This window comes from Asparagus officinalis, chromosome 1 (genome assembly GCF_001876935.1).
Source record: "Asparagus officinalis chromosome 1, Aspof.V1, whole genome shotgun sequence".
Lineage (NCBI taxonomy): Eukaryota > Viridiplantae > Streptophyta > Magnoliopsida > Asparagales > Asparagaceae > Asparagus > Asparagus officinalis.
The window spans coordinates 114,534,737-114,559,484 of record NC_033794.1 but is presented as its reverse complement, the minus strand read 5'-3'; the positions used below and the strand labels follow the sequence as shown (position 1 = coordinate 114,559,484).

The following is a 24,748-nucleotide window of genomic DNA, read 5'->3' as shown; positions in this document are numbered from 1 at the left end:
TCCTCAAACCCTAAACCCTAGTTTGTGAATTTTGAGAGAGTTTTGAGGCTTTTGTTGAGAGGAAGGCGGAGTTTTAGCATCGTGGTTGAAGAAGGATCTTGCACACACGCGGTAGAGGACTCCAGCAACACTTAAGGCAAGATCATCTTCATCCAAATATGCACCCTTAGTAATCTAATGTTTTAAAGTGTTAAATCAAAGATCTACATGCTTATTTCTTATTTTGATGTGATAAAAGATAGGTTTTTGATAATAGATCTGTAACCCATGTTAGATCTCATGTTTTCCTTGCTGTTTATATTAGAAACATGATCATGGACATTAGGATAATTATTAATTTCGTTTTTAATTTGTAAATTAAGATTTACCCATGTGCAAACCCTAGTTTATTAATTAAATGAGTTTTCTTGTAACCTAATCATGCAAAAATCTAGGTTTGTGATATCTAGGTTCTGTAATCAAGTTTAAAACGAATTACTATCTCTGCATGTGTAGATCCTTTCATTTTTTAATCATCATGTTGTTTATATATAATTAATTGAAGAGATTAATTGATAAAGATGTAAATTTTAAATTGAACTAAGATAATTCTATGTTTTTGATCAAGTTAGTCTTTGTTTAAGGTTTTAAATCGTTTAAATCTGGTTAGGGTGAACCTTCTCCGCATGATTGCATGTTGGATTCTTTCGACACTAGGGGTTGTCACCATCAACCTACAAGGGACCTCAGAGAACATCTGACTCGCAAACGCTCTATTCACGAGGCGAATCCTCAGTGTCATTGTGAAAGGCTCATCTAATCAGTACTTGCTGATTGCCAATATTCCGACACGCCGAAACCATCGGTGTTCGAGAGGCTTTCTCAGCAGCCTTCGCAATCAAGGCCTCCTCGCCGAAGACGCAATCGTCAGAAGAGACGAGTCGCTGATGATTTAGAGCTCCCCATCGCCACGGTCAGCATGACGTGGAAAGGGAAATCCAGATATTCGGATTCATCCGATCCGGAATATTCTCCGAGGTTTAAACACCTCCCCATTGAGCGTGACGGTGTCTACCTACACACCCGCGCTCAGACGGGCTGCCATCCCATACGATTATTCCAGCTTATTGCCTATCTACGACAATGATGACGAGGCATGCTCAGCAACGACAACGCCTCAGACATCAAGTTCGATTTACAGCAAGCACGCAAAGGTGCACGTGGCGGAGGCCTCTGAGGACCTTGCTAAAAGATTTGAAGAGCAACAGACAACCATTAACTCTCTGAGGAAGATGATGGAACAACTTTTGCACAAGAATAAGGAGAAGAGGACTTCGCGAAATCGACGAAGGTTCTCAAAGAACAAAAAGCGGGAGCCTACTCCTCACTTCTGAGAGGGAGGATAAGTCCCGGACCATTTTCAGATCATTCATCTAGGTCTTCTGGAAGAGTGTCGCATACTGGCAGCACTCCCCGAGACAAAATACTCGATGAATTCCAGAATCAGCTCTACGCCCTAAAGATTTAGAAGAGCATGAACGAGCTGAGGGTGGTCAGACCATATCCAGTCGAATGAGACATGGTCCCCTACCCAGCAAAGTTCAAACCCATGAGCTTGGTCCAGTTTGATGGCAAGGGATCTCCATCACAGCACATCTACTACTTTCTATCTCAAACGGGATTCCTCACAAGGAACGACCTCATCCTCACACGACTGTTCATCGGTACCCTAAAAGGAGTAGCCTTTGAATGGTTCCGCAAGCTGGAACCAGGCTCTATCACAACATGGGCCGATGTAGAAAGACTTTTCTTGGCCTGTTTCTTCGAAGATGACATGGAAGTATCAATAGCCACCCTACTTGCTGACAAGTAGAAGACGGAATCAGTCAACGATTTTGTCAAGAAATTCAGGAATCAGTCACTCTAGTACCGAGACCAGGTCTCTCAAAGCACCTTAATTGAGATGTGTCGCAACAACCTCTCAATCAACATTCTGTCCAAGGTCGGCGCGGTGAAAACCCGGACCTGGAAGGAGCTTGTTTGTCAGGGCGAGCAGGTAGAAAACATGATCAAAAGACTGGAAGCTGAAGAGCCTCTGCCTAAGAAAGGAGCTTCGGAACCAAACACCTCTAGAAACCCTTGATCAAAAGGGAAGGAGATCATGGCTGTTGATGCTAATCCAACCCCCATGACGGCTCAACGCCAGAAGATCAAGTCTTTTGAACAACAACCCAAGGCACTATGACTTCAAGGAAGACCAAGTCGTCGCCACCTTCGACACACTTCTCCAGAGCAACAGGATCAGGCTTCCAGATATCACAAAGCCTGAGGACGTCAACAAGATGGACGATCCGTATTACTGTGCATACCACAGATTTGTTGGTCATCCCACTTCCAAGTGCTATATCCTTAAGGACAAGCTCCAAGCTCTTTACGACGCTAAAGTCCTGACAAAGGAGAAAGTGCAGAAGAAAGTGACCGCGAACATGGTCACTCTCAAGTTCGAGACAGACCTCCCTGAGATCCACGCTCCGGTAGGAGTCATACCCATCCCGAAAGAAGAGTTGAAAATCATCAATGTCGATCCTCACAATCAACGAGAGAAAGGCTTGGTACCACAAACTTTGCCATCAGTACAAGTGATGTGGGTTCACCCTGATCTCCTCAAAGATGAGCAGTGGACTTCCAAGAAGTCTAAGGGCAATGCTAAGCTCTGTAATGTCATTTCGGCTATTCCAGACGATGACAAGGTGGAGATGGCAACCCTCACCGACTCCAACAACGAGGTGGATGTATTGATCATCAGAACAGTGAAGGACTTTACTAAGAACTACCCTCCAATGGCGGAGAGTCCAACAAGACAACGGGTGAGGCCGTCACCAACAATCCAGCCGAATCCCAACAAGCCAAGTCCGAGCGGTCAACCCTTTCGGTTCGACCTACTCGCACAACTGAAAAATATCCCGGCAAGGATCACCTTGTATGAGCTCCTGCGGTTATCCAAGTCTAACCGGGAAGCTCTACGAGAAGCATTGACAAACTCAGAAGCTTTTGTCATACATTTCTCACCTATTCCGGAGGGAGACGCGAAAATGAGATGTTCACAATGCTGTCAAGCATCTAAACAGCAGATTCTTTGCATCACTTTCACTCCTGATGACATGCTCATCAAGAGTACATCTCAAGACTGATCCCTATACTTTACAGGATACGTCGGTTCTTCAAAGGTGGATAGGATTCAAGTCGATCCCGGTTCTGCACTAAGTATTGTCCCCCTGAAACTCATCAAACACTTGGGGATTCCCTAAAGGTGGCTATCCACAACCACTACTATTATATTCGGTTTCAATGCTATTGAAACCCGACCGCTTGGGAAGATTCGCCTCAAATACCAGCTGGGTGACATGAGGACGGGAGTGACCTGCTACGTTATCGACGCAGAACCTTCCTACAACATGTTATTGGGTCGACTATGAATCCATGGCAACCGGATAGTCCCGTCCACACTACATCAGTGTTTGAAGTACGTAAACGACCATGAGCAAGAAAAAATTGTGGTTGCTGATAAACAGCCCTTTAATGGGGTTGAGAACTACTTCACCGATTCTTTACTCTACCAGGACTCTGAATCGAATGACAAATCTCCGATTGAGGAACCCGGTAGCGGCAACGAGGCCGACAGTGAGCCTAAGAGCAACGATGGTCTTGTCTCAACGACATTGAACCCATTGTAATCGGCTACAAAGGCATTGTTGTAACCGACACTGATAAAGCAGCCGGATTTACCCTGAATGAAGATCTTGAATTTGCTTACTCGTCGTCTGGTTCAGAATCTAGCAATAATGAGTTTAGCAACTTAATTTCAGGGTTATACAATGATTCTTCTCTGCACCTGCCTGTGTGCTCGTCATTCCTCACCGACAAGAAATGATCGAGTCATCACAAGCTGTCTTTGTCATACCTGCCCGAAGTAATTATCCGCAAGAAATTATCTTTAGAAGGATAGACCAACCTACGTGCACCATGAGGGACGATTCGGAAGGTAACGAGCATGATCCTCAGTTCTCGCACTACGGGCAAGTCATGAAGCGTATAATGGAGAGCATGGTTTATGACTTCATCCGCAAAGAGGGCTTGAATTTCGGTAAAGGGCAAAGGACACCCGCACGACCTTTTGTTCCCGAAGGAAAGCCCGACAACTACTTCGGCAAAACTCGAAGAGAGCTGGGTTACACCTCTTCTTCATCAGAAATTTATTGTAATTTCGAGGGAGAGTTCGAAGACGACCCTTCCAGAGAATCATCATCAACATCCTCGATGTAGGATTCGGATGTCAGTGTTGGAGACCTGTTCAGGGGCCTCACTGTCAACATGTTTATGGTCAACCCCGCCGGAATCCAAGAGGACAAGCAGATCCCGCTTTACGATGAAGCATGGGACCATCATGTCAGTACACAATGGAGTGGTCGATTTGAACAACGTGAACCAGCCACCGAGGATAAAGTCCTCCAGATAAATATGGGGGATGAGGCTAACCCTAAGCCCATATTCATCAATGACAGTTTGCCTTCTCAGGAAATGGAAGACCTTATATCTCTCGTCCGAGAATATATCGATATCTTCGCATGAAATTACGAGGATATGTCCGGCCTTGATCCTCAGATCGCCATGCATCGTCTCAACATCAACCCGGACGTTAGGCCAGTCAAGCAACTGCAGAGACAGTTTCGTCCACAAATCACGGAGGCGATCGAAGCCGAAGTAAAAAAGCTGATCGAATCAGGCTTCATCAGAGAGGAACAGCACCCTGATTAGGTGGCTAACATTGTTCCAGTCCTGAAAAAGAACGACAAGATCTGTATCTACATCGACTTCAAATACCTCAATGTTGCATGTCCGAGTGACGAGTTTCCTCTGCCCATCACGGACGTCATCATCGACAACACATGCGGCTTCGAAAGGATGTCCTTCATGAACGAATTCTCGGGATACAATCAAATCAAAATGCATCCCGAAGATGAAAAGCACACTTCCTTCAGAACTCCAATGGGGAATACAGTTACACAGTTATACCTTTCGGACTTAAGAACGCCAACGCAACCTATCAACGCACCAAGAGCACCATTTTTCAAGATCATCTATGAAAGACAGACGAATGCTACGTAGATGACTTGGTCGTAAAGAGTCACAACAAAGACGATCACCTTCAAGATCTGAGAGCGATGTTCGAACTCATGCGATCTCATCAACTGAAGATGAACCCTACGAAGTCCTTCTTAGACATGTCGAGTGGCAAGTTCCTTGGATTTGTCGTCACGACGAATGGAATTCACATCGACCCCGACAAGGTGCGAGCTATTCAAGAGCTTCAACTGCCCAGGAATTTCAATGAGTTGAGAGGACTACAAGGACATTTAGCTTACATCCGAAAATTCATCATAAATATTTCGGGTAAATGCCAACCCTTCTCCAAGCTGATGAAGAAAGGTGTTTCCTTTGTGTGGGACGAAGCTTGTCAACAAGCGTTCAATGAGATCAAAACTTCTCTCTCGAATCCGCCAAGACTGGCGGCCCCCGTCTCAGGGAAACCCTTCCTGATCTACATGCGCGCGATGGAGCATTCTTTCGGCCAAGATGTAGATCTAAAGGGTTTTAGGTCTAAGTGAGATCCTAATCAAAAGGATTAGGGTTTAGATTGTGAGCATCTATGAGATCTTAGAATCAGAGGTAATTAAGAGAGATTCTAATCATTGTATTAGGGTTTAGAGAGGATTGAGAGGTTATTCTCGATTCTAGTGAGATTGTGAGGGAGAGACTTGTAATAATTGATTCTTCATAATCTAGAGAAGGTATTTTCCTTCGTCATACTGAATTGTTCTTGTGTTTTAGTTGTCTTCTTCTCAACCCATCTTTTGGTAATTCCGCGACCAAATGGTGCTCACACGACGACTCGTATCAAGTAAGTATTGAGAAACTAATCTTGTAAAGGAAAAGATAAGAGGGAAGTAAATGGAAGTAGACAAGTATAAAGTTACCTGTTACAAGTTGCCTGTGCAATCTCTGATAGATTTGTTCCATGAGGGCCCCAAGGCTCATTGCTTTTTGCATCAAGAATCTGAATAACAAAGAAAGAATAGTACATTGGTTTTCTAGAAAATATAGTTACTCTAATAGCATGTTGGAATTTCTTCCAACGAGATTGACAGAAAATATGGTTTCTTATTTTCTATAAATTAATTTTTTTTAAGTCTTATACACAGAAGCGATCCTTTGATTTGAATTAGTGAAGTTATATGCCAACTTTCAAGTTCCTTGTTGTAAAGAGTAACATTTCAAATCAACTAAAATTTGTTCAATTCGGCATCAAAATGAGATAATATACCTTCTGCTCTATGCCAGAAAATTTAAGAACTTTCTTATTAGCTGGAAAAGCCCAGTTCCTTGATTTACCTTTCATCTGGAGACCTATCAGCTTTGTCACCACCACTTCTGTAATATTAAGAAGAATTGTGTCATACACGTGAGATAAATTAAAATATTTAATAAAATATGGATTTACTTGAGATGGCATAGCTCCATGCAGCAAAAAATTTGTCCTAGACCATGAAGTGTCACTAGCGTAGAAAATATATGCAGCAAATAAGATCTTATATGCTTGTAGGAAAAAGGTTTTACCGAGATGAATAACAATCATCATCACTTCCATCAATGCTGCGACTTCTTGGCTTATACTGATTATTATCATTACCACGACCTCTGTGATTGTCGTCCTGATAGACATCTCTGCCATTCCATCCATCAGAATTCCTACCCCCGCCGTATCTCTCGTCATCCCCATACCCATTCCACTCATCAATACTATATCCATAACGATCATCATCATGATGATCACCGTAACCCCCTGTACCCGTATATAAACTTTGCCTATATGCCTTATTAGCTTGTGCTTTCTGTCTGATCTCCTGTACTCTTTCTTTATCATTTACTAGTGCCACAAGAGTCTGGGATTTCTTTCTAACATGAATTCCCTGGTCTCTTCCACCAGAATCAATGTATTGGAATTCTGCTAGAGTCTGGAATGTCAAATAAACTTCCAGTCATGACAATTGCAAATTAGATAAAATATGCTGACAACAAGTAGCACAATAGTGGGAGGTATCATATATTACCGATATCTGGTAAGCATGTTCCCTGATTTCGTCAATTACTCGTTCAGATCCGTGTGCTACTAGATACTCCAGAACTCTCAACGCCTGGAAGTTAATGAAAGAAAGTATAAGTTGATACTTATCATGGTGATAGTAATGTTGCAAAACTATACAACTACATGGCAGTAATGTTTTAATCAGAATATATGTACACCAGACTAACAACTTACAGAAGTTATGTAGTTTAGAGGTCTCAAAATGTTCACAAACATGACATAGAAAACATTTACAGATACGCCACATAATGGAAAATGGCAAGCTATTGCATCATCTTAAAAACGTGACTCCATTTTTTCCAGTATCATTGATCCTTCTCCAGATTACTGACATGATTACCTGGTACTCATGACCGCAACATCGTCTAGTAATGATACGGGCTCTTCAGAAAAAGCGATCCTCATGAGAGCTTGAGGATAGGAGATTCTCATGATATCTTGAGAATAGTGGTGTGAAACGACACGGCGGAGCACAGGATGGAGCGTGGAGCTAGGCGAAGAATCAAAGAATCGAAGCCTCAGTTTTCAGCCTCATGAGTCGACTCATGTGTATGTTTGAGTCGACTCAAGAAATCAAGCCCTGTTAGCAAAACGTCTCTGACCAGTCGACTCATCAGTTATGAGTCGACTCATATGAGGTCATGAGTCGACTCATAACTGTTCATGAATCGACTCATCGGAGCTTTCCAGATTGGTTAAGTATTCTGTTTACGTGTTTTCCTGTTTGGGTTTGGTCTGGTTATTTACCAGATTGCCACCACGTTGTAAACCCTATAAATAGGGACTGTTTAGGGTTCTAAACAGAAAGGTGAGAGGCCAAGATGTAGATCTAAAGGGTTTTAGTTCTAAGTGAGATCCTAATCAAAAGGATTAGGGTTTAGATTGTGAGCATCTATGAGATCTTAGAATCAGAGGTAATTAAGAGAGATTCTAATCATTGTGTTAGGGTTTAGAGAGGATTGAGAGGTTATTCTCGATTCTAGTGAGATTGTGAGGGAGAGACTTGTAATAATTGATTCTTCATAATCTAGAGAAGGTATTTTCCTTCGTCATACTGAATTGTTCTTGTGTTTTAGTTGTCTTCTTCTCAACCCACCTTTTGGTAATTCCGCGACCAAAGGGTGCTCGCACGGCGACTGGTATCAAGTTGGTATCAGAGCAATCAGATCCTGTCGTTAAGGCTGCATTACATCAAGGGGGTAAGAATTCTTATCAGAACCTGAAGATTGATTTCAAGGTGGAGATTCCTGTTTATGATGGGAGTGTTGACGTCGAGAGGCTTGATGACTGGATCGAACGGATGGAGACGTATTTTACTCTTTATGACTATTCGTCAAAAGAGAAGATTGTGTTCGCGACTTTGAAGCTTTCAGGGCACGCGTTGACGTGGTGGAAATCCTACTGCAAGCAGGAGAAGAAGGCGGTGTCGTGGAACAAGTTCAAGGAGTTTCTCCAAAAAAAAGAACGAAAAGAAATAGGAGAAAGAAAAATTAAAAAAATACTGAAATTCGAAATAACAGATATTGCATGAGGCCGACCAAAATGGGGCAAAATGATATTACAAGTACAACATGACGAGGTATAAATGCTGAAATTTGAAGAAAATAGGATTGATACAGATAAAATATAAGTCAATTTCAAAGTGAGTAAAAGATGCTTACAGATCCCTAACAGTTTGTCCAAAAACCTTCTTCATGATATTTGTTCCTCCGATGCAGGGATAATCTACATACATAAAGAATAGACAAAAATTTTAGAGAGGAAAAACATAATCGATACAACCCTACACCTAATCAAGGATGTTAGCAAAATAATCCAGTAAGATTCGTTCACACATACAAACTAAATCCTAAAATTAATGATTAATAACAAAAAAGAACCATTTAATGCCCTTCGCAAAAGAAAACTTATCGATGTCGAATCTTTCTAATGCAATATAATCCAAGATTTGAAATTGATAAGAATACTACTACATTATCATTAAATTTACAAATAGGAAGGTAATATTGATAAGAATACTACTACATTATCATTAAATTTACAAATAGGCAGGTAATACAGCATTTAAATTTACAAATTGATAAGAATGCAAGAGGGGGCAAAAAAACCTAACCCTAGAATGGGAAAGAACAATACCTTTGTGATCAGGATGGGCGGTAGCTGAAAGGATCCAGATCCGATTGCCGTCGTCTGAACAGAGGACGGAGAAGGGAGTCTTCGATCTAAACAGGTCGAAAAAAAGAATGGGAATTGGATCCAATCCAAGATGGGGAAGAGAGAGAGAGGGGAGGGGGTAAGAATAACTGAATTCAAACTCGGGAGAGATCAGTCACATGTGATAACTGATATGAACTCGGTCACCACCGCCCGCTGTTGGAAACTAACAGAGATCAGCACCACCCACCACCAACAAATAGCTCGAGAGAGAGAGAGAGAGAGAGAGAGAGAGAGAGAGAGAACCGAACAGAACAAAACAACGAACTACTTCCTACGGCACCGCATGAGCAAAGAGCATAAAACAGACTGAAAACAACCGCACGCTACATGTTTTAAAAAAATAATGAACCCGCCAAATAATGATCTCAAAACATTCATCAAGCAAAGCATAAAGGCTTTTTTGCTCCTGCCCTGCAGCAAAACATCCTCAGATGAGATACTAATAAAATGTCAAAATGACATCCACAAGATTATTCTACTACACTTAAGGTTTTAAGCAATCAACAAGGTTCAAATAGAACACAGTCGCCAATCTCCGCGATTCAAAACTTCAGCGCACGCTCCTTTTTCACTTCACGCCCTTTGTTATGCCGCCACAAGCCAACATCCAAGGTCTTATTCTTTTGAAGTTATACATCAGGCTTAGGAATATATATACATTTCCTCTTCCATAAATCATTACTTGCTAATTTAGAACATGGGACTTCAAAGGATATAAATGCAACATGTATATGGCTTCCTCTCACCCAGAACAAAAAAAATCAGGTATATTTCAACTGGTTCCTGTACTGTCCCCTCGGTAGACACTCTCTAAAGCTTCCTTAGCTCTGTGAACCTTTGATTGAATATAGAAGCTTCCATTCTTAGCATTCCGCTCGAACAATGCATCATATTTCTGCATGTAGTAAGACTTTCAGACATCAGATGCACAAAAATCACTATACTCTGTATGCACATTACAAATAAACCGACTATAAGACTTCAGAACATGGCAACTTAAATATTCCCAGGAAAAGTGAGAACTCTCCAAAATCATTAATGGGAAGTTCTCCTAAAATTCCAATTTTTAAATTTTCTTGCACCATTTCCTACCAACAAATTCTATAACTATACACTCCCAACAAATCATAGCAAAGAATGCAATTGACATCAATTCTTAAATTTTTCCCATCCAGGTACAACGTAGGGAAATAGAAATGGAGAGTGTATAATTGAAGAATAAATGAATAACATAACGAAACAAAATAGAGAACTGAAGAATAAATATCTAACATAAAAGAAAAAGAAAATATCAAAACCAAAGGTAAATTACCTGCAAAACTTCTTCCCATGATGCCTGCTCGGTCAGTCCTAAAATCTGCCTAGCTTCTTGTTCCGTCAAAACTTTACTCGGTCTTCGGATATTGTTAATCGCTTCGTGTGCAACACCATTTTTGCTGGCATCTGTAATGGCAAACACAAAAGATATTATAAGAATCAAGAGCCTCCAATTGTTGTCGACACCATCAACATCATATCATCAAATCTTTTCACATTCCAAATAAGATCGGCTATCAAAGCACAACACAAAGTCAATCCACAGATGGGCAAAATTCAATCACTACATTATTTACACATGTTGGTTCTTATTCCAACACTTGCAGTTACTCTGAGAAAAAATTAGAAATCTAATAAAAAATGGTTTTTTGCACAACTTGGACCTATTTGATTATCCTAAGGAATCAAATCCATATATCTGAAACTGAAAGTGTAAACTTTAAAACTCAAGTAATAACCTATTGATATATTTGAGATCCACGGAATATGAAAGATCAAGCACATCCTTTCAACCTTAAAAAAAAAAGAAAAAACCGTGATCGTAATAAAGCTAAGCACTCGTGCAATCTCAATCTTTTTCTACAAATCACGAGGATCAAATCCAAATCTAGAGCTTGAAGCACGCATACATCTAATAAAATCAAGATATCTACTTTCTTAGAACCCTAGCTCAGCCAAAAAACCGATTACTTGAAGACCTCAAACCCTGACAACAAAAAAAAGGGAAATTTTCTTAAGGAAAAAGAGAGAGAGCTAAAAGATCAAATAGAGAAATTATAAAGACTAACCATTTCGAGACAATCAAAATCTCCACGAAAATGATCGACAAATTTCAAATAAGAGTCTTTCTTCGAGGAAGCAAAACTTGGGAACGAAGAATAAAATATGAGGGCTCTAATAAGAAGAGTACGGGTCGGATTCTATCTTGTCCATAATTTCACATATCATGCATATATTTGACACGTAGACATATTTGTCCAAATTACCAAACCAACATTTTCTCTTGGGACCTAAATTTATACAAGCTATATTAATTTACTAAGAGTTATTATGATAAAATATTCAAATACATAATCAAAAATACATATCTCGTCCATAGTTTCACACATCATGCATATATTTGCCACATAGACATATTTGTCCAGATTACCAAACCAACAAGTCCATAGTTTCACACATCATGCATATATTTGCCACATAGACATATTTGTCCAGATTACCAAACCAACAACAATTTCTCTTGGGAGACCCCAAAAAACTTCTTCGGTCACAAAAACTACATAGAGATATATTTTTCTTTGCCTTTCAACTCTCCATCGTTATTCATATGTTGCTACTATTTAGAGATGCTATTTGCTCTTAACAGGCCAGTGATTTTTTCCCCCAACTACAAAGGGGCTTTAGAAAAACCCTTTTGAGACTGTTGACAACAACGCATCCCATGCTTATTTAGATGGTTACCTAGACCAACAAAACCATATAGAATAGTAGATTAATCTTAAGGCAAAGAGCAAATATTATCTTGATAAAGGATCGATAGAAGCACATGATAGGTCACAATAATATGCTCACACTTGCTATGTCCTTATCTCATGTTACTTGAGGCCTGATGCCTTCAGTAGCAGTTGTAGCCTAAAACAGCGGCAGTATCGATCTATGCCAAAGCACCTAAGATTTTTATGTACAACATTCATACCAGTATTCCCATTACACCAAGAGATCTATCTTATTCTTTACTATTAAACCAGTTACCAGCCAATGACTTCTAGGTATGACCGAGGCAGTCATAAACTTACAAAAGATATGCTCAAGTCGAAACCCAGACAGAAGTGAACTAAAAAGCAAGCACACCATTGATTCTAACCACCTATAATAAGCAATTAACGGGATCCAGTTACCTAAGAGGAATATTATAATTGAAATAAAAAAGATAAGGGATCATATAGAATAAGAACTGAAGGCTGCAATAAAGAGAAGAACCTAGTGTACATATTATGTAGCGAAAACAAAGATATAATATAAGTATAAAGTGGTATTGATGAAAGAGAATAATGTAGATATATTAGAAGAGGACAAAATTAAGAATGAAATCTAGCACCAGAATAGCTTCCAAACTCAGATCATTGTGCATACCCACAGAAAGAAATATCAAAATAAGTGATTATTTTGAATAAAATATGAGTGAAAATGTGCTCTCGTCATACAAATAAAACAAAGAGAAGAATAAAAACCCATCGCGAGGCAGAAAATAACTTACTTTCCAGTGCTTTGCGATAAGCTTGAAATACGGCTCTTCCCAATATCCCAGAACCCATAACGATCAAGTTGGCAAGAATCTTTGCAGCCTATTTTGACAATAAAACCAGAAAAAATTAGAAATCTAATAAAAAATGGCTTTTTGCACAACTTGGACCTATTTGATTATCCTAAGGAATCAAATCCATATATCTGAAATTGAAAGTGTAAACTTTAAAACTCAAGTAATAACCTATTGATATATTTGAGATCCACGGAAGATGAAAGATTGAAAGTGTAAACTTTAAAACTCAAGTAATAACCTATTGATATATTTGAGATCCACGGAAGATGAAAGATCAAGCACATCCTTTCAACCTTAAAAAAAATAACCTATTGATATATTTGAGATCCACGGAAGATGAAAGATCAAGCACATCCTTTCAACCTTAAAAAAAAGAAAAAAAAATCTCAATCTTTTTCGACAAATCACGAGGATCAAATCCAAATCTAGAGCTTGAAGCGCGCATACATCTAATAAAATCAAGATATCTACTTTCTTATAACCCTAGCTCAGCCAAAAAATCGATTACTTGAAGACCTGACACCCTAACTTTCAAACAAAAAAAGGGAAATTTTCTAAGGAAAAAGAGAGAGAGCTAAGATCAAATAGAGAAATTATAAAGACTAACCATTTCGCGACAATCAAGATCTCCACGAAAACGATCGACAAATTTCGAGTAAGTCTTTCTTCGAGGAAGCAAAACTTGGGGACGAAGAATAAAACTTGAGGGCTCTAGTAAGAAGAGTACGGGCTCTAATAAAATTCGAGAACCGATCAACTCATTATTTAGGTATATAAACGGGCCGGGATTTAGTGATGGGCTTTTTATGTATTCGATTTTGGTAGAAACAAATTTTTTTGGTTAAAATTGGCTTAGTTTTTTATGCCGGGCTCTGGTCCATAAAAATACGCATCTATCTATACAATAAACTAAAGTAATATCGTGAAATGTCACGTGTCAAAATTCTAGAGCATTTGACATGTGTTAAAATTTCAAAGAACATATCTATCAAAGGGCCAGTTTGGTTGCATTTTTTTGCTATGAAAATTATGTAAAGCTGTCGGTTAATGGGCCCCACAGTCAGCTTTCATTACTTTACCATTTTTTGCTATGAAAATTATGTAAAGCTGTCGGTTAATGGGCCCCACAGTCAGCTTTCATTACTTTACCATGTTTGTTTGAATCTCTTTGACAAAGCTGTCGGTTAATGGGCCCCACAGTCAGCTTTCATTACTTTACCATGTTTGTTTGAATCTCTTTGACATGAAAAACTAACATATTTTGATAAGGTGTAGTAGAATGCAAAATCACTCTAATTTGGAGTGATTTTGTTGAAAAGATGGCGATGTATCAGCTAGATACAAAGAAATGAAAAAAACAAAACAAAAGCACTCCGTGTGATTACAATAACCATAAATTATTTCTTTTCCTTTTCAACTTAGCCCTTAATCTTTCAAACTTTGAATTAGCCACTCAAATCTTTGAAGTAGTATTAGGTTCCATTCTTAATGATTTTCAAAATTAGTCTCTCAAATAATTAAAATTACTATAAGGTCCCTCCATTCTTATGAGAGGGGCCTTATTAGAGTGTTTTGTGTATCATGATGGTAATCCTATCCATTATGAATTAAACATTTTAATAGGATACACATAACTATCAGTTTTCAAGTTTACATTATGCTATCCAAATAATATAATATTATTTATTTTAGGATTCATAATGATTCCTAACCAAACATTGTAAATACTCAAATGGTAAGTTGTGAGGTGGATAACCGCTTTCCATATTATATCATAACCCTAGTTTCACTAAGGCATCCAAATAGCCCCTAATCATCTATCATCTATCATCTACCTTTTAAAAGAGGGAGTACCCAAAAAACTTTTCCTACCCCAAATTACCCTTCAGCTATTGTAAATATAACAAAGTTGTCCTCATCTTTCATTTTATTAACTTAACGAAGGTAAATTTTTTTCCCATTACTCACAAATCAAAAGATGTAAAACCCTAAATCTTCATTCCTTCCCTTCTCTGTTCCATCCGTTACGAAATTCCTTTGGTAACGCAGTCCCGCTCTCTCTACCTCATCAATTATCCTCATCGTCCACAAACCTTCTCTTCCATCTTTTCCTCAAATATCAGATTTTGGGGAAGGATCATGAAGTGAAGAAATTGAGCAAGGTTTTTATAAGAGAATAATTTCTAGTTTGTCTTGATCAATTTATTAATTTTGATTAAATTTGAGAACCCACTCTTCAGTCGATGGCTTGGAGTAATTGCCAGCGATTTGTTGTTGGATTGATCTAGTTGCTTGATGTTTCCTAGACTCCAAGTCCACAAAATAGCGAAATCCATCTACCGATTCCAAGGCCTTCGCAAGCTGACGAGCAAGACATTGGCGTTGTCTCTGACGAGTTCTCTTCATCAGAGTTAGTAACTTGTATTGAATGACTCCTTAACTGGGGAGGAGCCATTGTGAGCAGAGCCTCCGACTTCGTTGATCGCCAGAGTGGTGTTGCGAGGGGAAGCCTCAGCAACGACTGGGCGAGAGTCATCACCCATAGCCTTCATCGGAGTTGAAGATCAGAAACCTTCTTTGAAGATGAAATCTTCCTGCACTTGCGGAGCGATGAAGACCTTGATGAGTATGAGGAGAGATACTCCTCGAACTTAGTTTGGTCGAACTCATACTCGACCGTTGGGTCAACTGGGATCTTCATCAGTTGTGACACTCCAGCTTCGACGCCGAGGCTGGTGGCTTCCACTGTAGTCGCTAGCGTGTTTGCGTCGAGAATCAATTTTATTATAGAATCTATTATAATCGTTTATCGATTACAAATAGAGACACAAGAGTGAGCCTTTTTGTAAGAGACTTATCTTTACAATAAAACAAAAAGAAAACTCCCTAGAAATACACGCAGAGACTATTTATTAGTCACTGCTTGCGTGGGATCTTTGCCTGTGTCGGGGACGCATTAGCTCGTGGACAACCAATTTAACGATCCGAGTTGATCGTGAAGAAGACTTTAAGTCATTATTCATCTTGGAAACAACAATCTGAAGTAAATATCTTAGTGAAGTAAGATAAATACTCTTCCCGATATCAAATTGACGTTTGAAACCGAGGAAACGCTGAAGGCTCTTGAGATCTTTTGAAAATGGTGAAGAATTCTCTCTCGTGCTCACAAGTTCGCCAAGATGCAAAGTCTTTGCTCTTAGATTTGCTTGGTCCTCGTGCATATGGGTGCTAATGAGGTATTTATAGCCTCTGGAAGCTGTTACTGAAGATAAGAAACTAAAACAACCCGCAACCGTCAATCCCTTTGGGCAAGACAGTGTTCACTATCTCGGCCAAAGGGAGTAGTTCCAGGCAGTTTGTAACCGACACCCATTCTGTTAAACGTCATGGTTTTCAGAGATTATGGGTAGATTTTTAGTTTGTAATGGCCTCTCTGCATTTATGGATGTTCCCAAGCAGTTATGAAGTCGTGTAAACCACTCGAAACCAATCAAAACTGTTAGAAAATAAGGGGTAGTTGTCTCATAGTTGGTGAGACAGCTGCGACTGTCTCGTGTGGCCCAGACAGTGTATACTGTCTCGGTCACACGAGACAACATACGATGTCTCACCAACTGTGAGACAGCTCTGACTCTTCTTTTGCGTTATTTCGCATACTCCTTTGCTTTTTCTTACTTCTGATGATCTCCTTTGACTTAGATGATGATGTTTTTCGTCTTCTTTTCATCTTGAGCTATGTTTGGAACCTATATGTAATTTTTAATGCCTACATTCCCATCACAGATGTCATGATCGACAATACTTGTGGGTATGAAAGAATGTTTTTTATGGATGGATTCTCAGGATACAACCAAATCAAAATATACCCTGAAGATGAAAAGCACACAGTCTTCAGTACACTACTGGGGGTGTATTGTTATACAGTGATGCCCTTCGGGCTGAAGAACGCTGGTGCAACCTATCAACGTTCATGAATACAATCTCTCAGAAACCTCTACGTAAGAAGATTAAGTGTTACGTGGATGATATTGCAGTGAAAAGGTAAAATAAAGGTGATCATCTTTCAGATCTGAAGATGATGTTCGACATTATACGGGCACATCATTTGAAGATGAATCCAACCAAGTCTTTCCTAGGGGTAGCTAGCGGTAAATTCCTTGGATTTATAGTTACGTTCAAGGGAATTTCCCTCAACCAGGAGAAAGTCTGTGACATCCAAGAAATGTCGTCTCTGAAGAACATCAAAGAGCTCAGAGGCTTGCAAGGCAGATTGCCTACATCCGAAGATTTATGTCCAACTTTTCGGGACACTGCCAACCCTTCACCAAGTTAATGAATAAAGAAGTATCATTTGTTTGGGATGAAGACTGACAAAAGGCATTTGAGGAAATCAAGCGATACCTCACCCAACCACCCATCCTAGTGGCCCCAGTATTAGGAAAATCATTCCTATTATATGTGAGAGCTATGGATCATTCCCTTGGAGCTTTTTTAGCTCTGAATGACGACCAAGATCATGAACAGACAATTTACTACCTCAGCCGAACCATGATCGAAGCTGGACATCGAAACAGCCCAGTAGAGAAAGAGTGCCTTGCTTTAGTGTTCGCAATCCATAAAATGGGGCACTACCTAGTCAAACAAACAGTCCATATCATTTCTAAGATAAATCCTTTGAGGGTACTCATGACGAAACCTTCTTCACTAAATTGTCGCCTTGCAAGATGGGCGATCCTTCTGTCATGGTATACAATGCAATTCATGCCTCAGAAGTCTATCAAAGGCCAAATTTTGGCTGATTTCTTAGCCGACCATCTAGTAACTGATTCTTCCAAATTATATGAAGAATTGCCAGATGAGGTTGCAAAAGCTTGCATGACTCAAGAAGTTGTGCGAGTATGGAAATTGTTCTTCGATGGAGCTGTAGGTTGTCCAAAAATTACTGCAGATAGCTGATCCTCATCAAACACCGATGATAGAAATTACAATTTGATGGTTTCCAGAAGTCTATAATTTAAAAACTTTCATGTAGATCGATGAAGGTTACAATCTGACGATCTTCACAACAACTGATGAAAGCTCTAATCAACAGTCTTCACAATCAACAGCGAGAGTTACAACCTGACGACTCTCACATATCAAAGAGCTAAAGCAAATATTACAAAACGAAGATCTTTGTAATATTCTGACAAAAAGAGATTACAAATTAACGGTCTCCTCAAACCAAGACGCGGAAGTCCTCCATGCGTTTCAGCATCAAGACGTAGCGCCAATTCAACCGCGGACGCAGCTCCTTATCAGCCATCGCTGACATAGCTCAAGCTCACGACGCAGCTCATGTTCGGCCGCAAACGCAGTCTCCGAAAGCTACCAACACTGCTTCCATTCGCTGCCAAATACAGCTTCCAAATTGTTACAAACACAGCTTCCAAATTGCTGCAAACGTAGCTTCCAAATGCTATAAATGCAGCTTCCAGATGCTACAAATGAGCTTCCAGACGCTACGTTTGAACACAGAATTCATGCCAGAACGCGGATTTTATGTTTGACTCATTCAAACACGAGTTGAACGGTTTCAAAACCATTTTCCACGATCTGAGGGGATCACAACTCCACTCGGGAGTGATTTAAGAGGCGGTCATATCCTATTAGCCCTACAAAGGAGTGATTTTAGGGGCGGTTACACCCCCTAATCACCTATAAATAGCTGAAAGATCAGCTTAGTTCAGATCGGAGGGAGGGGGGATATCTTTGGATCTTTGAGAATTTTGGAGATCTAGAGATCGGCTTCTTCGGATCATCTTCTCGACAATAGATTCTTGGAGCTATCTTCGTGCTTAGCTTGTCTAACCAATTACGGTTAAGATCAATCAACTCTTTTACAAGAGTTTAAACTTGATTTGAGTTATCAACTCGTTCAGAATTTCAAACTTGCTACGCAAGTCCTCCACAGCGTCAAATCGTGAGGAGAAGATACCGTTCCAGTGAAATAAGATGTTCAGATCGTCAACGAGAAGCAAACTCGATACAAGCATTCGAGAGAGGTATCTCATCGCTAGCGTGAAGAACCCAGACTTAAACAAAGGGGAGAATTCAGATTAATTCTTCTCTCTTTTGTAATCGGAATTCAAATTGTAATTAAGATCAAAAAAATATAAATTAAATTTATTTCATTTTATTTACTATAAATTTTCCACAAACAAAAGATGGCGACTCTGCTGGGGATGAGCTTCTTCGACGAAAAAGTGGTGACATAATCCGATGTTCATCTCATTGGAACAACCGTCGAAACTCTTATTGTTGAGTTTGATCAAACCAAGTATGAGGAAGTTCTTTCCTTTAGATCACTTAGCCCCAAGGCTATGCACAAGATCCACAAAGTCTCTAAAGAGACTAAAACTCCAACTGCTCTAATTACAGCCGAATTGCCCAAGGAACACCTCTCCTTTGGTTAGGCCCGCAAAGAGACCGAGGGAGGCCCTAAGCGCTGAGGAGGTGGTCGGCTTAATGCCTCGAACGAGCGAAATTACTGCCTTGGTGAGAGGAAGGGCAAGGGCCGAGAGTCTACCTCGGGCTGAATATGTCGAGGATCTTTCGTCGGCCGTGAGAGGTCCCTTAGTTACTCGGTTCGGCCGTTTGGCTAATGTGGGGCTGTAGAAGGGTCTTCTCTTGGCGTGGATTTGTTTGGCTCCATCAATCGAAGAGGATGTTGTTGGACCTAGTTTTGTGTCTAAGCCCTTCTGTCGTTCTGGTAAAGAGCTGGCTGGGATGAGTGGTGATTTTAGAGGAAGAATCAGGCCTCTATCAAGCCAGGTGGAGGATGGTGTTGCTGGGAGGATTTTGGAGGATATGTCGAATGTCGGCATACATCAGGCTCTCCAAGCTTGCTTGGCTTGGGGAGTTTTTCTAGAACGGGCCTTGTATAGTCGCCTCGTGCGCTTGCATCAAGTAGAGCAAGCCCAAGAATAGTCGACCAGTGAAGAGGCAGTTAAGAGAGTCGCTGCTTTAGAGGTCGAGTTGGCTCGAAGAGAGAGCGTTTGGCACCAAAGTCTGGAGGAGAAGGAGGAGCTCCTGAAGAGCTTTCAGATCCAGTTTTCCAAGCAGGTGGAGACCATTGAGGATCTGCAAAGAGAGGTGGCCCTATTGAAGGGAGAGGTCAAGTCCAAGAAGCATCTTAGGATGACGACTGAGGTGGATGCTCGATCGAGTCGACTTTCCCTTGAGAAGTCGAGGAAGGAGTTTGAGGAGCAGCAGTCGAGGGATCAATCGTCTATAGCAATTATCAAGGATTTGTAGGGTAGGCTTGCTCGTCTGGACTCAGAGAAGTATAGGAAGGAGATAGTCAAGAACTGGCGCCATGGCCTTTTGGGAAGAGTAGAGGTGGCTTTGGCGTGTAAGGCCGGGGTTGACTACTTTGCTTCTCTAGTGCCTCCTGAGTTGTATCCTTCTCCCGACTACTTCTATCCTTCCCGCATTTCCTATTACCTTGACCTTTTGAGGGAGGTCGAGAGGAGTGGAAGGGAGTTGGATTTATTGGATGATGATGGGGAGGACGAGTCGGTTGCCGAGACCTTTGGAGATCCTTCTGTCGCCGCTGCTAGGAGAACATGTTCTGCTTCCGGACCTCGCCGAGAGCTTTGATGGCTTCTATCTCTTTTGTTTTCTTTTTTTAAGCCTCCTTAGGCTCAGATGTTGTAAGGAAAATTGTAATAAAGTAACTCTTTTGAATGAAAATTAGTTTTGTTTCCATCCTTGAGGTGCCTTTGTTAATTTATAGATTTGTTCTGATTTGAGAACTGTCTACTAGGGTGAGTTAGTTGTGATGTGTTGACCTGTGCAGGGGACTTAAAACAATTAGTTCACTTAGTGTCGTATGATGGCTGAGTCATTTGTTCGATAAAAACTTGATAAACGAATGCTTAAGTTTTTATGTCGATGAGCCATCAGCCAAGCTCTTTTTTTTTTAGAATTCGTACCTTAGGCTTGTCCGATAGGTAGCAAAGCCATTTTTGGTTGAATGACAACCCTGAGGTTGGATGCCTAGGTCTTACGTAGTTGCCTAGGTCTTCAATATCCTCGTATGGCCGAGAGATGATTATGGAAGTTGACCATAGGGTTAATGCCTTGGTTTTATTCCTGAGAATGCACCAATGGCGTGTTGACAAAGCAACCCTGGAGTTGTGTCGCCCAGGATTTATTTGGACGCCTGGGTTGTAAATAACCATGATGGTCGAGTAACTGAAGGATTCAACTATATGTTGTGCCTTGGGTTTATCCTGAATAGGCACCTAGGACTTTGTTTAACTTAACAACCCTAAAGTTGTGTCGCCTAGGACTTATTTGGATGCCTGGGTTGTAAATAACCATGATGGTTGAGTAACTGGAGGATTCGACCATATGTTGTGCCTTAGGTTTATCTTGAAGAGACACCAAGGGCTTTGTTTGACATAACAACCCTGAAGTTGTGTCGCACAGGACTTATTTGGACGCCTGGGTTGTAAATTACCATGATGATCGAGTAACTAGAAGATTCGACCATATGTTGTGCCTTGGGTTTATCCTGAAGAGGCACCAAGGGCATTGTTTGACATAACAACTCTGAAGTTGTGTCGCCCAAGACTTATTTGGACGCTTAGGTTGTAAATAACCATGATGGTCGAGTAACTACAGGATTCGACCATATGTTTGTGCCTTGGGTTTATCCAGAAGAGGCACCAAGGGCTTTGTTTGACATAACAACCCTGAATTTGTGTCGCCCAAGACTTATTTGGATGCCTGGGTTGTAAATAACCATGATGGTCGAGTAACTAGAGAATTCGACCATATGTTGTGCCTTAGGTTTATCCTGAAGAGGCACTAATGGCTTTGTTTGACAAAACAACCCTGAAGTTGTGTCACCCAGGACTTATTTGGACGCTTGTATTGTAAATAACTATGATGGTTGAGTAACTGGAGGATTCGACCATATGTTGTGCCTTGGGTTTATCCTAAAGAGGCACCAAGGGCTTTGTTTGACATAACAACCCTGAAGTTGTGTTGCCTAGGACTTATTTGGACGCATGTGTTGTAAATAACCATGATGGTCGAGTAACTGAAGGATTCGACCATATGTTGTGCCTTGGGTTTATCCTCTAAAGAGGCCCCAAGGGCTTTGTTATTCGGTGAGGAGTCAAATGCCTAAAACTCTTGAGAGCTTGATTAGGTCTTTGGTAGCTTTGAGGTCAAATGACAACTCTGAGGTTGAATGCCTAGGTCTTACGTAGGTGCCTAGGTCTTCATTATCACCATATGGTTGAGAGGTGAATGTGGGAGTCGACCAAAGGGTTAATGCCTCAAGTTTATTTCTAAAAAGGTATCGAGGGCTTGTGATTCGACTGAGAAGTCGAACACCTAGAACTCTAAAGAGTTGACTAGGTTTTTGGGCCCATGGAGGGTATAGGACAGGAGTCGATCTGTGTACCGTAAAAATTTCTTTTGATGTTGAAATTTGTACATTATTGAGAGCGTTGATTGTAGATATACAATGCTCTAAGGGTGTTGAACCACTTGTGATTTTTGCTCCGTCTATCTTCAGAGGTAGTTTCATTATGGATGAGGCCGCCAGTATAGAAGCTCTTTAGTCGAATTTTGCTTTTTATAATCAGCGAGTAGTTGTTGGTAAGAGAAGATGAGTTGGAACTCTATTTGCTATTTCATCAACCTAGTTTCCTCTGAATTTAGATCTTCATTGAGGTCTTGAGGGCGGATGGTTGGCATACCGGCTTTTAGTAAAAGGAACCGTCCAGACGCCGCAGATCGTGTTGGGCGATGATCTCCTGGTTTGAGTTTAAGAGAGTTCGACTAGAAGTTACATGGTACCTTCTGTGATGGATGCTCATTTGGAGAGAGAATCCATCAGTCGGTATTGTACTCCCTGAAAATGACAACCCTAAGGGTTTTTTCTTGAAGGAACTTCAGGAGTACTAATGGTCGGACCATCCTGTGAATGGAGAGGTCTCCCTTACAAGGATCATGCGAGTCACATGCCTCGACCACCCGAGCTTTTTCAACTTTGGTGGTGCTGGCATCCGCTGAAGGGCCGAGTCTACTCTTCCTGGGAAGATACATCTAGAGGGCCCTAAGTTTTTCCCACAATCTCATCCCTTGTGGGTGGAGGCTCATCTCAAAGGAGTCGCCATGGTCCGAGTTTCCTAACACTGACTTAATCGCTGCTCCTGGAGCTATCGCCAGTCAGAGCTTAAGCGATTTTTGATCTGATGAGAACCTATATTCGTGAGAAGGTACCATTGTTGATCGAACTCCAAGCTTCTAGGTTATCCAGAAGATGGAGTTCATCTATGATGGCAGTTAGAGGTCGGTGTTGCTTGTTCAAGGAAGACATCAACCGTGGAGGTGTGTCTTCTTGTGGAGGGCTTTTAGGGGTGTCGAAGGTAGTTTTAACCATCTAGTGAATGGTGTACCTAGCAAATACTCCTTAGAAAGTTGTAAAGGCTTTTGAGGACTACATGTATGTTGGTTCTGTTAGACCCTAGAGGGGGGGTGATTAGAGTCTTATGCTAATCTAATCTGATTTTATGCTAATTAAAACTAATTTAAATATTATTCTTGCAAGATAGATATACAATATGATATGAGCAAGAATATACAATATGAACAATGAGATAAAATATTATTCTTGCAAGATAGATATACAATATGATATGAGCAAGAATATACAATATGAACAATGAGATATATCCTATATGATAAAAATATATGCAATGATATATAAACTAACACAAGGGTGAAATAAACAATCTACAAAAGTGATAGGGTAATATACGATGGCGATAAGAATGTAATGAACACTAAGCACCAATGAAACGCCAAAGCAAACTCAAACACAAGCAAATGATCACGGAGTTCGGACATTCCGTCCTACGTCTCCGCTCCCCACTCCCAGGAAGAAATCCACTATCACAATCTGGTTTTCTACGTTCACCCAAATAACGTTTACACCTCACAATGTTAGTTTTCAATGCTCACCGATCAACGTAACACTCACACTCACAATGTCGGTTTTCAACGCTCACCGATCAACGTAACACTCACACTCACAATGTCGGTTTTCAACGCTCACCGATCAACGTTCACTCCTCACACTCGGTTTTCTAGCTCACCGAAAACTTTACAATCTCACAATGTAACAAATAATAAATTTATTCTCTACAATAGATGAGAACACAATGAAAGCTCACATTCAATTGTTACAACTCTCACAAACTCAAATATACTATGTATAAAAATACGATAAGCTCATGTGGGTGTGAGTAACAATGAGAATAAATAAAACATAACTCAATAAGAACTAGCAATAAGATTGATATAAAATACAATAGTAAAACTGCTAGGAAATAGAGTTAAGGAAACTTCTCTATAAACACAAAGAGATGATGATGAAATATTAAAGATGAACTCTTCAACAACTGATGTAAGCTCCTCTTTGTAATACCCCAAACTTAAAACAAACTAACCAAGCTTAAACCCTTATTAAACTTTTGTTTTAAAAAACTTCTTGGTTACTGATAGAAGAGGGGTTGAGGGTTTTATATAGGAAGAGAAACCAACAGCCAAAACCCCAAACAAAACAATAAAAATCCCAGAAAATCAGGAATACGAATCTGTACAAAAAGAGCCGTTGGGGTGAACGGCGGTCGACCGTGAAAAACTCA

The 24,748-nt window shown here is 40.4% G+C and overlaps 1 protein-coding gene across 1 annotated transcript; it reads right to left on the bottom strand.

The window, feature by feature from the left end:
• Positions 9,731–13,779, bottom strand: LOC109829082 (mitochondrial import inner membrane translocase subunit PAM16 like 2-like). The gene is made up of 4 exons (XM_020396160.1): positions 13,645–13,779; positions 12,975–13,062; positions 10,713–10,843; positions 9,731–10,295 (listed from the first exon to the last, which is right to left on the bottom strand). The coding sequence occupies exons 1-4, from the start codon at positions 13,645–13,647 to the stop codon at positions 10,173–10,175; spliced, it is 345 nt and encodes a 114-aa protein (XP_020251749.1). The 5' UTR covers positions 13,648–13,779; the 3' UTR covers positions 9,731–10,172.

Bases quoted from the DNA above. Each gene is read 5' to 3' on its own strand.
- LOC109829082 (XM_020396160.1), bottom strand. The intron at 10,844-12,974 runs GTAAGTTATTTT...TTGCCATTACAG, and splicing joins TTATCGCAAAGCACTGGAAA to ATGCCAGCAAAAATGGTGTT. The intron at 10,296-10,712 runs GTAATTTACCTT...TACTACATGCAG, and splicing joins CATGGGAAGAAGTTTTGCAG to AAATATGATGCATTGTTCGA.